Genomic DNA, 15,986 nt, shown 5'->3' on the forward strand with positions numbered 1-15,986 from the left:
TAGACCACAAATGTCCATTTGTCCTAAACTACACACTTCATTGTACTATCTTCTAAATCCCACCCCCAAAGTTCTCCAAGTGTAGTCCGTTTAAAGGATTCGTCTGCACATGTGTGTGTTTACCATGTAAACAGACCTACCTTTGTGTGACAACTAAGTCTGTTTGTCAGCACATATACAATGAATTCACAGCTTGTCTTCTCTTGACTGTTTGGCAGGTTTCGAGCTAACCCAGGCCCCCTTTACCAACCCTGACCTAGTGGCACAACAGCTTTTCTCTCATGTACTTTGTACCTGTGGGACAGGGCGTGTATGTTTGCATTGTGCCGTAGCCAATGGAATGAAATGAGTCGACGGATAAATCAAGACTAAGTTGAATCTATAACACAGTCTTGACATTTGTCAGGTGGTATTGTTTGAACAATTAAAAGCCTTTTTGTTGAGCTAAGAAATACAACCTCGCACACACACACTTGTTGAGTAGGGGTGGAGACGCTGTAATCCACGGCTCAGCACAACTCTTTGCTTTGGATAGCTCATTATCTTGCTGATTATGAAGTTATATTACAAAGGATTATCGCCGATATGGTTTTATTAGAACAAAACACTGAATTCCAGCACCTCCAGGAACTTTATCTTCCAGCCATCGGTCATCAATTGTTTAGATCACACACAAACGCACACCGACAGATAGGTATATAGATAGTGGTATGCTAGTTAAATTATAATATTTTAACCTCCTTAAGGACATGGAACCTTAGAGTGTGCACATATAAAATGCGTCAGACTTTTTAACAAGGATCCGTTTATAAAAACATTAGTAGAGCCGTTTATACATAATATACTTATGCTTTATGAGTTTAAAGAATCATTAAAAAAGATTCCTGTGAGTTGCAGAATATATTCATTTACATGTTGTACAGCTGCAGGCTTGACGGATTAAATCTATATGTTAATCACGTTTTAATAAAATGTAAAGCTACTAACTGGTTTATTAGAATGTTCGCTTGATGGATTACATGATTTCCTTTCACACAGATTTAAAATGCGTACAAATGAATTATAAAAGGAATTGTTCAACCGTTGGTAAAAGTTCCTTCTTATTATTATATATAGCTGGTTGATACATGAGTCATTAACATACAACGAATCAAACCTGAATCAATCAATTAAGCCTTGACTAGTTAGTGGCGGAAATTCAATTTATATTGAAGAATAATAAAATATCAATCCAACAGAAATGGAATATGTTTTCTGCTTCCCGCCTCTCAACTGTTGAGAATTGCTGCTTTTCTCTGTTTAGTATATTCTAAAACTAAATTTTGAGTTTATTTGCTCCAAACCCCAGAAGCAAACTAAAGATGTTAACATTGGCAATTATGACACACATTCTGTAGAATGATTTTGCTAATCAATCGCCAAAAAGAATGGACAATTTAACCCATCCTTAAAAATAAAAGCCATTTATAAAAGGTGCCTTATTAGAAACACGTAGCTATCAACATGTGTCTCCATGCAAAGTTTTATTTATTTCACTCAGTAAAACTTCAAATTTTCAGACAAACGAGTTGTATTTGTTTCAGTTTCTCCGAGGCAATATCTATAGACACGATCACTCACTCTCTTAACACACCTCTTACACACATGACGTCACAGGGGGAAGAGACGTGCAGATGTTGGCCTCCTTCTAACCCGTGGCCAAAAAAGCTTACGTCATTCCAAATGTTGTCAGTGTCAATACACATCGAGTCATCTACATCACAGGCCGATACACCACCTCCCCCCCCCACCGCACCTTTATTGTGCTTTACCCGACCAACCAAGGCCCCCGCCTCCCTCCTCCGCCTCCCTCCTCCGCCTCCCCCCTCCGCCGTAGCCGCTCCCTTCGTCTCCATCTCGGAACACCTCTAGTCCCGCCTCTCGCCGCCCCGCCGAGAGCCCCTGCCCCGTCTTCGAAGCCCCGGCTTTCCATTTGACTGCCACTTTCCCCCCCTCGCCACTTGTTACTATTATTATTATTATTATGATGTTTTTATTTCTTTTACCTTCCGCGACACTTTAAATTGAGTTGAAGAGAGATTTGCACCACTTGTTGTGTCCATCGCCTCCATCTCTGCCCGAGCAACGTTCGAGCCGCGAAGGTAAGAGGAACAGGTGTATGTGTGTGTGTGTGTGTGTGTGTTACCGACGTGGCGACAACTTGGGCTGATATTTGCTACTTTTAGAAGTGGACAGCGGCCAACTCGACGGTTGTTGTTGTTGTTGTTGTTGTTGTTGTTGTTGTTGTTGTTGCTCGGCCGCTTTCGCCGAAAGGTGCGTCCCCCTCCCGGGAGCGCAGGTGAGACCCGGTTGCTGCGCTCGGGTCGGGTCCCTCGCGACCCCCCCCCCCGGGCGAGTAACCTTACCTCTCGTGTCCACGATGTCTTTTGTGAGTTCACTCGTTTTTGTTTTTCTTATTATGCCATGGCGTAATATATTGCGTGTTTTTTGTGTGTTGATTTCTGCGGTGGGAAAATGTACGGGTCACTATGTTATAAGAGTGTAAGAGTTGTTACTTGTGTTGTAACGTTGGATGCAGTTCATTCTGGAGCCTCTTTGGTTCTGCTTTGCCTGTCGCACCAAGTTGGACCAAGTAAAACGATCACCTGATGTTTAAACAGACACCAGCGTGACTTGTGTGTTCATTAACTTATTCATGCTATGGAGGGGGGGGGGGGTGGGGGGGTTGTTGCTGGTGTGACATCAGGTGAACCTTGTCACAGAGCTGAAGCTAGTTATATGCATTAAACTCATCTAGACTGACGTTGGCCGCAGCACTAAAGTATAAAGGTCCTCAATCGTAATTTCATAATACATTCAATGTCCATCACTCACCACTGTGGGCGGAATACATTGTGTAAAGATACATGGCAACCAGCACATTGTGCTAGTGAAGTATCGTTGATGTACAGAAAACCACGGAGCTTTGTCTCAGCCCCCTGCTTCAAGTCTATTAGTGTTAATAAATGTGGATTGTTGATTAGACCGAGATTCTCAGACCTGTTGCTTTTGTATTGGTGGTTCTTGTGCGTTGGATTTAATGGCATCTCATTGAAGGAAGAGAACAAGAGTAGTACAGTGGGATGTAAAGGAAAAAAACAGTTACATTGAAAACTGTATTTGACTGACTGAGTCAATGTGAATATTTGCATTGCTAGTGCAGACGTAGGCCGTTTTCATATTTCTAAAGTCTGTAAGTATGAGGGAGGCGTTGCCTACAGCCAAAAAACACTTTGTATCAAATGCTGGTGCAGCTGCAGGAGATCAGGGCATGCAGAAATACCATGTTGTCATTATAAACACCTCCATGGCATTGGAAGGTCCCACTTTGTTGTAACTCTGTTGTTACCAAAATAGTGAAATCAAAAGGCTTTTGACCTTAGTTTAATTTATATACAAAGTGCTCTGGGCAATATTTACCTAAACCGTCCGTAGATTTTGAGCTACCGTACCTGTTTATGAGATCATTTGCTGCACACATAGGCCAATATGTATTTTGAATTTCACTTTCAGTCTCACTCGTGGTCTGAAAAAGATCACTGTCTATTTTTTATGATTTCGCACTTTACAATTTTACAACTTCACACACCTGTCTCAAATGTGACCTGCTAAAATGAACCCTTTAAACCCAATTGGTTGAGGCTTTTCTTTAATTTTCGTTGTTGTTATAATCAAAGCCTGAACTAACTTAGTCTCGCCAAATTTGCCTTCGAGTGACCCCACCGGGATTATGTTGGAAGAATATTTAGTCACGCTGCATTTGAATAACGTGGGGCAAAAATAAACCGCTAGGACGGAATTGTTTTTGACCTAATATCAGTTCATGGAACACACACATCCCCTCTCAACGGGGTGCATTGAGCTAATAAGCCCCCACTGTGGAAGCAGCAGTGCAGCTTGTCCCGCTGTGCTAAATGAGAGAAATGTTAGACCAGATTATGGTATTGTAGAGTGATAATCATCGTGTAATTACATTCTTGCGTGACTCTTAATGGTGTCGTTATCAACAATACACAACTGAAAGGGCAAAATAAGGCAATGCATTTCAGATGATATTTTCAGAGTTTCCAATTTTTTCCATTTCTTTATATTGAGGCCTAAGTGACAGTTTGTTTTTCACCATGAACTAATTTGTGAGGTAGTTTGAACGGTTGCCATGAAGCAGGCCAGCATGGAAAAGAGTTAATCATATTACAATTACTTGTGTTTCATGGTTAAACCTTACATTTTTTAACTCATGAATTAAAAAAACCTTTTACGACTTAGTTTCTGCTCACTTAGAATTATGAGGATAATCACAAGATGATCATTATCATCATATAATCCCAATATGACGTATACATATATATCGTATTGTTGATTCGATAAGAAGAAGGTAAACATCTGTAACATGTTTAACAGTTTGCGTCTTATTCATATCCACCTCTTTTAATCGGATCATTTCCTTCTCTTCAGACGATATCCTCAACCCTCCCGCTGTGCGGGTTAACCGGACTCCATTGTTAATTGTAACTTAAGTAACGCCGCGACCCAGACCGCGGCTGACGCCGGCCGGTTTCCATAGTTACCGTCAACAGTCTGGGCTGGGAAGTGTTTCTAACGCTGTCCTCAGGGCAATGCTAAAGAGAATGGTGGCCGCCTTGATTCCTAGCCGGCTCGACCCAGACAGGTGTGGAATCACACACAACCGCACGCACATCCACACCGACGGACCGCTCAAAACGTCATGAACCAATAATCTGGAACACCATATTTAAAATACATGTATGCTGTATCCCAATTTGGCCCATGGAATCTCATTCATAGATATTTTCTTAAGGTGCAACACCCCAGTGTGAGGAGCACACGGCTCAGTCGTTGTAGATGCAGGAATGCTGGATATATAATAACTCTCCATAAAGAGGATCTCCAGTGTTAAAGATTAATCCAAGGCAGAGGGAGAGTGTTGGCGTAGAGGGCAGAGGCTGTGGCCTGATAATGGCTCTTTGTGTCTGTGTTTGTGAATAGAGTGGCCGGAGGTTTAGAATGACGTTGGGTGCTGCCCACGCTGTGCACAGAGTGAGCCGGGATGACGGGGGGAGGAATCGAAATACAGAGGAAGAGAGGCAAAGGTTGATTAGGAAAGGTAAACCATTCAGGGTAAAACAAATGCGATCACACCGATACCACAAACTATTGAACTGAAACCAAAAAGGTAGGTATTGAAAATGGAAGTGGAAATGGTGATTGGCCCCATTTGGCAAAAAAAAGAAGCCATTATTGAATTCTGAAAGCAGAATGTTTAAATACATTTAAACTCAACTATGACCCTGACTTTAGGAGTATTGATTCATATGTGCATTATGACAATTTGTTTTCTCTTAAATGCAAATTGTTGACGTTTTGTTATTGGTTATTTCAGCCATGCTACTACCCTCATCACTACTCCTCCTCGTCGGGCTACTCACTTGGAGTCCCAGCGCATCATGGGCCGCTAAAGTGATCGTCGTCCCACCCATCATGTTTGAATCCCACCTCTACATCTTCAAGACGCTGGCCACGGCTCTGCACCAAGAGGGGCACGAGACCCACTTTCTGATTTCAGAGGGTCGCGGCGTGCCCCCCTCCCCTTACTACCACCTGCAGCGCTACCCGGGGATCTTTAACAGCACCACGGCGGACAATTTCCTCCAGTCCAAAGTCAGCAACATCTTCTCAGGCCGCCTGACGTTTCTAGAACTGTTTGACATCCTTGACCACTACTCCCAGAACTGCGACGCTGTCGTCGGCAGTGTCGAGGTCATGACCCGCCTCAAGGAGGCCAAGTTTGACCTGCTGCTGGTGGACCCGAACGAGATGTGCGGTTTTGTGATCGCTCACATCCTGGGTGTGAAATACGCCGTGTTCAGCACGGGCCTCTGGTACCCCGCGGAGGCGGGCGCCCCAGCCCCGCTTTCGTACGTGCCCGAATTTAACTCGTTGCTCACAGACCACATGTCTCTGGTCCAGAGGATCGCAAACACAGCTGTCTACCTGGTGCAGCGCTTTGGAGTCCGTTACATCGCCTTACCCAAGTATGACCGGATTATGAAGAAACACGGGGTGACGCCTCAAGTGGCCATGGCAGACTTGGTGCAGGGCAGCCAGCTGTGGATGCTCTGCACCGACATGGCTCTGGAGTTCCCCAGGCCCACGCTGCCACATGTGGTGTACATAGGAGGCATCCTCACCAAGCCCCCCAACCCACTGCCACAGGTCAGTACGTCGAGACCCACAGACAGCTGACAAGCACGCGGCCAAGGCCGAGAACATGGTCCCGCGTGGGCTTGTGGACTAGAGGACTTACGCATTGTTTCCCTTCTGAGTTTGCAATAAGATATTCCTTTATTAGTCCAACAGCGGGGAAATTCACAATATTATTTTATTTATCACGTTATCAACGGCAAATCAAGAATTTGAAGGGAAAAATAACTAGACAATCAATGCGTGTTTTGGAATCATTTAGCAATATTAAGGTACTCTATCTAATTTTATCTCACCTCTAATGCACATTAACCAGTATTAACCATATTATCACAAATTCCGTGATGTGCCGATGAATTGATATCATCTCACATTAATCAGCAACCTGTATATTGTCATATGGCACAGCACCACCATTGAGTCAGTGTATTTACTGCTTGTAGGGTTCACTGCGGATGCTGCAACATGAAATGAGGGTTCTGTGGCATCATTAAGACAATTTAGACTATAACGTGAGACTATTTACTAGCAGAAGAGTTTATATGATGATGTTTTGCAAAATAAAGTTTTTATAGGCATGATGAGGAGCCAATGCTATAGCATTTACACGTTTGTCTTTATATTCGACAATTGGAAAAAGTCCACACACACAGTCTTGGTATTATCTCTCTGAGATTCTGTTCTTTTTTTCTATCTGTCCTTGCTTGTCCCCTTTGTCTCCCCCTATGATTGGTAGCTGCTATTACCCACGATGCCACAAAGCGGTCCTTCATAGGCGACGCTGGGGGAGAGAACAGCGCTGGGCGGAATAGGAAGCGGTGGATTTTGAGCAGAGAGAAAGGGGAGCCATGGAGAGCAGAGGCGGCTGGTGGCCGGGTGGGGAGGGGTTTAGAGCAGACTTTGCCGGGGCCCGGGACGCGCGGCCATCGGTATCCACTGCGGGGGGTTTGGGAATGTCACCCCCGGGCCAATAAGGAAACAGGAAGCATTGTGCCGCGTTGTGTGGAGGGAGTGATAATGGAATCGGAGGGAGAAACGAGGCCATTGTTCTGGGCCGAGCTCCGGGGACACTGAGACTCTTATATGGGGTCACTGGGGCTGCGTTGTAGGGACAGTAGGACTGCGCCGCGGGGACACAGAGCCCAGTGTGTCCCTGACGTCCCCCCCGTGCCAGGGCAAGTCTTATCTGCTGCAGCTGGATCCTCAGCCTCCCTCCATCTACTTGTCTTGCGGGTTTTTGTCACTCACCCACTGCCAGACCAAATCGATCAGTCCATATTGATCCTTATACTGACGTTATTATAATTATCCATATGTCCTTGGATTCTTTCTGTATTCTAGTCTATGGTGGATTTGAATATAAGGGAAACTTACTTTTACAAAAACGGGAAATGTTGCTTAATTCTCCGTTTTGCTTGATTTTCTTCTACTGTGGATATTTGTTCTCTGAAAAATTTACTGAATTCGAACTGGTCTTAGTTCTACATTTCTAGTTCTAATTGTACCAGCGGCAATGTGACAACTTCTACAACTACAGGGTTCTTATTATGGGATTCTCCCAGCTTACCCACCTCTTGCTTTTAAGTTTATTATCATCTCAATGTCCAGTAAGTGTATCTGTTTACCTCTGAATAATTCAGAATGCCTGTTAAATGAACTGTGGACAAAGGAAAAGACAACAAAGAGCAATACTCAAAGTTTTTGTTTTATCAATGTGATATTTATCTTATGCATTAATGGGGTTAGGGTAAAATACAGATCGATCATGAAAGCAGCAACTGTCGAGGTATAAACAAGATGGAAAAAATGGGTTTAGTAGTGTTTGCATTGTGTTATTATCCGCCCTTTCCATTGGCAAAGAAACTCTACAAAATGTAGACGCCTTTCTATTACATCCCCACAGGATTTCGAGTCGTGGGCGAATGACACGGCGGAGCACGGCTTTGTAGTGGTGTCGTTTGGAGCTGGGGTCAAGTACCTTTCCCGAGACATCGCTCACAAACTGGCCGGAGCTCTGGCCAGGCTCCCGCAGCGTGTCGTCTGGAGGTAAAGTATCTGTTTAGTCACTCAACGTGTGAACACAGATTTCTACTGAGCTTCAAGCTACTCTTCCCTCTGAAATGATATCCATTGTTTTATCCGGACTGCCATAATCAGCTATCGTACTTGTGGTCACAGACACGTTGTAAAATACAGACACACGTTGTTCCTCTGTAACGGCCTTTGTATGAAGTACACATTACCGCCTCACGTATGCTTCACGGTATCATGAGACGCTATCTAGTACTAGAACATGAACTCAAATAGGCCTTAATGCCTTAGAAGACTCTAATGCAGAACATGAGAGAAACCGCATGGTGTGTTCAGGGTACATTAATGACCAGACGACCATCACGGAATCATCTAAAACGCTAAATCTTGCCCTGTGCGAGGTAGGTGTGACTAAACCCGTATCTTTTGTGATCATTTACACAGAAATACCTACATACTATGTAGGGCAAGAAAACACAAAATATAGGAGGCAGTAAGACTGACTAACAGGAGGGCGGTTGAAAACTGTTAATCCTTAACTCTTATCTTATCTATCTTGGGTTTGTGAATGATTGACTACATTGATCTGGTTTTGTAACATAGATGACTACATAATTAGTTTATTAGGCTAGAGGTTGCGTAATCCTCTTTAAATGTTTGTATAAGTCTGTTATGCAGTGTCCAACTGCTGCGTTACAATTACAGAGCCGAGGATCAACGTGTCGTGCGTGCACGCAGCTCCCAAGCCTGCCTCTGCTTTAGGTGTATGGTGTAGCTGGTTAATGGTTGACCATGTACCTGCGTGCAAATGTGGATGAAGGGTTTCACGTGTACAAACAAACCTGAACGGTGTAAACATTTCATTCGGTATGTTTGGTCCACATTATTAATACTGTTTTAAAATGTGGGTTTATTAGGATTATTGATGGTTGCTGTTGTTAGTTTTCAAGCCAGGGTTTGCTAGAGTTTTCAATTAGTAAATATATGGGAACCATTTCCTATTTCTAAATATCATATGACATTACATGACGCCTTCCTCTGGCGAGGTATCTATATCGAGCATTTGCATGTCACATTTTTTGACATGCAAATATGTGCGAATGAGTCAAATTATATCCCTAGAAACTACATGTGACATAACCAACTGCAAAAAGAGAGGTTATGTTAAAAGAAAACCATTGTCATCTCAAAGAGAGCTCAGATGAGGGATTATGTAAGTTTGAGGATATCAGTTGGTAATGCTAAGAAATGTTTATTCTGCAAGATCTTTTCATATCTATAGCTGTATTTCCCTCAAAGCAGCATGCAGGAAATGTCATCAATTTTGTTTTTTTTAACCAGGAATCATCAGTTTGGCCTCTTAAGATCAGCTGATAAGAACCTTGTAACGGTTTCCCTGACAATCAGCTTTCCTTGTTGGTGCAGAGAAGTGCAGACTCCACTCCACAGCTAACAAGATGGCCTACACAGAACAAATAAATATGTAAAGGATTAAATTGACTTGAATCATAAAGCCGATGAGCAAATGAAGTACGTAGCCTATTGTAAAGGTTTTAAGGGACGCACAGATTCACTTTAGAGGTAGAAGTAAATACCCCCTTGAACTGTTACCATAGTGTTTAATTGTATGTAGTAAAGCTTAATACCAACATTTTCATAAACACCGGAGCACTTTAATTATGGGACTTCTTATCTTCCTTGCTTGTCTGTACCTGGGGAACAAAGCAGCCCACTGTGGCGTGCTAGGAGCAGGGTTCGACAATAAACAACGTGATAAAATCTAAATGGCTTGGAAACACATTATGTATGGTTTCATCTAAGAGGATCATATTGTGGCTGCAGTGGCTGGAACCGGCTCGCTGGAGCAGTAATGTGTGATAATATCATTTTTCATTTCATAATAATAAAGGACTGACAATGATGCTCCTCGTGTAGGTCCATGACAAAGCTTACAAGTGAAGTGGGACAATGCTATAAGCAGGAGCCTCGATACTTTGTATTTGACGTTGAATTGGAATCTGACTCTTAACTGGCTCTTCCAAATGGAAAAAGGGAGAGGGCTGATTAGAGGGACATGGACCTGGCCAAATGAATCGTGTCATTGATGATTGGCTGAATGAATGTAGGCTTTGATTGGCAGGACAGTGAATCGGGAGCTTTGTTGAAGAGAGAAAGAGAGATGAAAGACTTTGGGTCAGGGAAAGAAGGAGACAGTGAAGGACGGAGGGGGGTCGCAGTGCAGCATGCATACGTATTGTGTGCTGCATTTGTTGGAAAGTGCTTCCGCACACACAAGCAAACACCCCACTAGACTCACACACACAATGTTTTACACATGCAGCATCACCCCTAAAGGACAAAGGGTGGAAACCCTAAATGTCTTGGTGAACAAGAGATGGCCCTCTGCTTTTTGCAATGGTATTGGAGCATAACATTAGCACAGATCTGACAAATATGAACGGAATATGAAATCCTGCTTGAATGATGACTGAAAGGTGTCCTCTGCGTTCATACACTATGATGACAACAGCATCTACTAAAAGGTGAGCTGGACCATCTTATTGTTATTTCCTTTTTCCTCACTTAGATTCTCTGGAGTTCCACCCAGTAACCTCGGAAACAACACCAAGCTTGTTGATTGGATGCCTCAGAATGACTTATTAGGTGAGTGCATTTGGAGGGCAACACGCACAGTGGTGTGTACATCTCCTACTAGTTCTCAATTGTCAAATTGGCTTTTGGGAATTCACCATCTGAAGTGAAATGTGTGTGTCTGGTTCGAGCCACATTTGGACACATTTTACGCCTGGCATGTTTTATACAAGATGGCCCAACCGCTGCTGTGATGGACTGCTTTGTGTGGGTGGGTTTTTTCCCATACCTGCTTATTAACCAGCGTGGTGGATGGAATCTGAGTGTGAAAGCCACGTCTGCCGTGTTTGTGCATGTCCGGAATAAGCAATGCTACAATTTATATTTAAATGATGACACCCTGTAGCAATACGGACGTTATGCCGGTCTGGAGTTCTGGTTGCTCAGTAAAAGAGATTTTAGGGGGACGGTTCACCATCGAGTATTTTATTTGTTTAAATAAATGCCGCATTCGCAACTCCTTCCAAATGTAATAACATTTGTGGGCTACTTCCTACCTAATCATATCTTCCAGCTGTCTATCTTTTGTGAGGAAATAAACTAGTTATTATTTAGGTCTGTCAGTATATTTGGATTGCAAAATTGCTGTGGCGATACACTGTTTTGCTGTGTTTATGAAACTTTCCAACCAGTAAATCATACTGAAACTATGCTGGTTGATTTAAAGGGTAATAATTAAGATGGGACTTAAATTTAGCAATGTTTTAGGTAAATTACAACAGTTTATTAGTTGTTGAAATGGCTTTGGAGAAAGTAAAGCATTACCAATGCAATTTCCCTTCTCAAAAAACACGGACTGAAATATTTTGTTCATATTGTTCAGTGAAATACTGTAAATCTATAATGATGTATCTAAATAAGCAGCCTGTCAAAAAATGATTAATGAACCAAACATGCAAAATACCATCTCCTTGTCCCTTCTGTCGTCCAGGACACGCCAACACGAGGGCCTTCCTGAGCCACGGTGGCCTGAACAGCATCTACGAGGCCATGTACCACGGCGTGCCGGTGGTAGGGGTGCCCCTGTTTGGGGACCACTATGACACCATGACTCGCGTGGCAGCCAAAGGAATGGGCATCATGCTGCACTGGAAGTACATGACCGAGGAAGACCTCTACACAGCCCTGACCAGCATCATCAAAGACACCAGGTTAGAGTTCTAAGCTTTTTCTACATATACATACATAATAGTTTATCAGTGCCATCTGGTGACCGTTCATGGCAAACATGGCAACGTTCAACGTCTTTATCTCCCTTTCAGACGGTTGTGCTCTGCTGAGACTCGTTTTTTTTTGCGTCCTCGTTTCCAACCTCTTTCTCTCCCTGTCAAGGTATCGTCAGAGAGCACTTACTCTCTCCAGCATTCACAAAGACCAGCCCGGCCACCCCGTGACCAGGGCCGTCTACTGGATCAGCTACGTTCTACGTCACAACGGCGCCAGCCACCTGCGCTCCGCTGTGTATGAGGTGTCCCCCTACCAGTACTTCCTGCTGGATGTGATTTTTACTGTAGTGGCTGCCTTGGCTCTGAGCGTCTTTGCCCTGCGGCGGTGTGCCCGGTGGCTGAGGGGGAAAGCCGGGGACCAGAGCAGAGGAGGCGCCTTCACCGGGGACGACGGTAACTTGGCCAATGGACATTGCCATAGCGAGAGCATGGCCAATGGGAAGCACAAACGCAATGGCTCTTTGAAAAGCGAGAAGAAGATGAATTAATGTTTCGAATGGCCAAGAGGCGACGAGTAAGAAGTTGCCCCAAGGACTCAGCTCTTGGTTTTGTTTTGTGGTTTCATAGAAGCTTCGACGGAAGGCTGTTCTTAGGTTATGTGAGGCAACTGCTACTCAGAGCGAGCACACACCGCGCATTGGGTGCTCAAAACGTGTGTGTGTGTGTGTATGTGTGTTTGTGCGTGTATGTGTCACTGAGACAAATTTAATGAAAGCTCTTAACATAAGCAGCTACTGCAATACAGCACCAATTTGAAAAGTCATTCAGGATGAAACACGAGGGAAGACACATTTGGGAGAAAATTTTGTTTCTTCATGTGCGTCATCTCTCTTGCATTTTCTTGCTGTCTTCCTGCCCTCCTTTGCGTTTGAAGGATGCTGAAGAGGGGAAATCCTGAGGGCCAAGCACTCATCCTCAGAACAAAACCAGACAACAAAAGGATAACCTATAAATAGTTAGGATTTAATGCTTTTAACTACAAAGTCTGCATCAACAAATGTCCGGCAAACTGTAAATAGAGGAACCAATCTATTTATTACTGTTCACATTTTAACGCTGAACTGTTTTAACCTTTCTATTTTTGATTTATCAATAGTGGGACAGCATTTATGGTAGACGAACACTCCCTCCTTTAAGGTTTAATTTGCAAAAGATTCTGTGCTTCATTTTGGTGAAACAAACGAGACAATGACGGACAGCGGTGATCATTACAATTTTGCATGCCAGCTGCATTCTCCACAGTATTCACGGTGGTCTTGTTTTCAAAATGATCCGTGTTGAAAATATTGATGATTTTCCTCTTTTCACATAGCAGAGCCGTCCTGGGACAGCGTCTGTGCAGCATTGCCGTCATTGTTTCTGTACTGGCAGTTAAACTCGACTCTGTCGGGCTTATCGGTGTGAAAAGGTTCATCGTGATATCGTCGACAAATATAAAAATGACATCTGGGAATACTGTGGAAAGGCACAGCCAGACCCGAAGTGTGCTCCTGCTCATCCAGTCAGGTGATCGCGGATGAGTCAGAGCATTATTGAATTATGGTTACTTGCTTTTTCAGTCTTATTTCCGCTGTCTATTAACGAGTTGGGATTCATCCCTTGATTGCCATTGTTAGTGCTACACAGGACATTTCTATACGATTCATTTGATGGATCATTTTTAACAAACTATATGTTGTTATTTTTAAATTACACTTCAGGAGGAAATTAATTTAGCACCTTTTGCAAGTCTGTTAGATTTTCCTATGGAGGATTATGGATAAACTATGTGAACCTCATGCAATTCACCTTCACCTAGGAGGGTAAATGATTGATCCATATGTGGCCTTTCGTTATACAAACATTTGGTTATGCAGTATGCTTCACCGACGGGCCTGAGTGTGTTGATGAAACAATGTAAATAAGGTTTATTTTAGCCCATCGAGTACTGTTTCTCGACCACTGTGTCTTTTAATTCTCAATGCAGAATTGAGGAAGGGTGTAAGTAAGGTGAAAAAGGTCAACCTCACTACTTCCACATTAAGTGACACTGATCCCCGTAGCGGAATCTTCTTTTCTTTAACCCCCGTTGAGGAGATCAAAGTACAGGGCGAGCTGGCAGAGTATCTTTGTTTGTGGGGATTCGGTATCTTGCTAATAGACATTACAGAAGGCCCGCAGCTCAGACGAGGGATTGAAAAATCCAGACTTCCTGTTGGACGGCTCATCAAATGACCAGGTCACACGTTCTAGCAATTCAGACCACAAATATTGTTTTTAAAAACGTCAAAATTACAACCACGCTTGGCCTTCTGGAAAATAAATGATTGTCCAAAGCACCAAAGCCATCGGAAGGGGGACAATGTAACAACGTCTTTTCGAGAATAAATGCTATCACTTTACCTGTCAAAAGTTGTCGAGGATCTAACATCCAACAAACATGCGTGTTCACCCGTCCTGTATGATAATTGAGATAACCTTGATGATCTTCCTTTCACTGTGAGCTACACTTGCACCGCCCAACCCAACCCTGCTGAGAACGCACACTCGTATACTTGAAACATCATTCATTGTCATCGTCATCTGTAACAAGTTCAACTGTTGGGTAGGATAGGTGGGCCTGTAAGTGCTCCACAAGCTATGAACAGGGTCTGGAGAGGAAAATAATGTATATTGTGAAGTGTCATGTTTTTTTTTCATTATTAGTTTCAGTATTAATGTATAGTAGTGTCACAGTTAAAGCAGCGCCCGTCTCTTGTGTCTGCACTCATTCTCCAGTCTGGTGTGTCTCTGTTCTTGTGACGTTTGCGTTTCATCAGCTTGAAGTTTTTTCTTTGTTCTGTTTTCAATAGTGCACTTGGTCGTTCCATTTGTCTAGCTTTTTGTCTTACACGGTGTAATCTGCTGTCATTGTAGTTTTTTTCCTCCTCCTCCTCCTTTAATATTGGACGTCTTCACTCACTCACTTTTATTCTTTTAAATATTTATTTTACTTTCATCTTAAAATTATATAAAGCCCTCAATTTTTCTGTCATGTCTGTCCATGTTGTAAATAGAACAATGTAAACAAAAAACTAATGCTGAATAAAAATCACATATTTTGTTTGCAGAGTTGATTGAAACATTTTCTTCTCAGAATGTGACCAGGTTACATTGGTTTGTCTTCATTTTTGGGACATTTAGAGAAGATGGATGCGATGAAACTGTAGAAATATAGAAAAGGGTATATTATATATTATAAAGTACTTATAAAGTAAGTATATGCAGTTAGATTTGACTTCTCCCCGAATAGCTTGTTGCATGTTATCAGTGCCACTGATCAGCAATATTATAACACACGTGTGCTCACCGTCCATGTGTTAGAGAACTGACAAGGCCGGCGTTGATTCCATCACGCGATGCTGTCAGCATCTGTTTGCCTGGTGATGTATAGGCTTTCTGTCGGGAATTGTTACCAGGCAGCAAATAGGTTTAGCAGGTATCAAATGGTGGAATCATCTAAAGTTGCCAACAGCACAGACGCATGCACACGAGCCGGGTGCTTATCTAATGCTGTATGCTGGTGCCGAGTGAGGCCCGGGGTAACGAAACACCGAGCCTGGTGCTCTGCCTCGCTCACTGGTCCCGTTAATTATTCACAGCGACTGCAGGGGCCCTCCCATGTAACAGACACACACACGTGCACACGCACACACACACACACACACACACACACAGTCAAAAGCATCTGCGGGTATGTTTGATTTACGTTCGTGAACCTGTTTTCCTTTGTTGTCGCTGGTGGCCAAATCGGGCGCTGTTCTGTTAACTGAGACAGAGAAGGGGGAGGAAATGGAG

The 15,986-nt window shown here is 43.2% G+C and overlaps 1 protein-coding gene across 3 annotated transcripts; it reads left to right on the plus strand.

The window, feature by feature from the left end:
* Nucleotides 1–1,715: 1,715 nt before the first annotated feature.
* Nucleotides 1,716–15,260, plus strand: ugt8 (UDP glycosyltransferase 8). Of its 3 annotated transcripts, none has more exons than XM_040187112.2 (6): nucleotides 1,716–2,141; nucleotides 5,441–6,273; nucleotides 8,165–8,307; nucleotides 10,880–10,956; nucleotides 11,876–12,095; nucleotides 12,277–15,260. In XM_040187112.2, exons 2-6 carry the CDS (start codon nucleotides 5,443–5,445, stop codon nucleotides 12,656–12,658), a joined length of 1,653 nt encoding a protein of 550 aa, XP_040043046.2. In that variant the 5' UTR covers nucleotides 1,716–2,141; nucleotides 5,441–5,442; the 3' UTR covers nucleotides 12,659–15,260. The 3 variants fall into 3 exon arrangements, with proteins under 3 accessions (XP_040043046.2, XP_040043045.2, XP_040043047.2); XM_040187111.2 differs by lacking the exon at nucleotides 1,716–2,141 and adding an exon at nucleotides 4,998–5,164; XM_040187113.2 differs by lacking the exon at nucleotides 1,716–2,141 and adding an exon at nucleotides 5,091–5,233.
* Nucleotides 15,261–15,986: the final 726 nt, after the last annotated feature.

The sequence above is a fragment of the Gasterosteus aculeatus genome, chromosome 9 (assembly GCF_964276395.1).
Source record: "Gasterosteus aculeatus chromosome 9, fGasAcu3.hap1.1, whole genome shotgun sequence".
In the NCBI taxonomy this organism is placed as follows: domain Eukaryota; kingdom Metazoa; phylum Chordata; class Actinopteri; order Perciformes; family Gasterosteidae; genus Gasterosteus; species Gasterosteus aculeatus.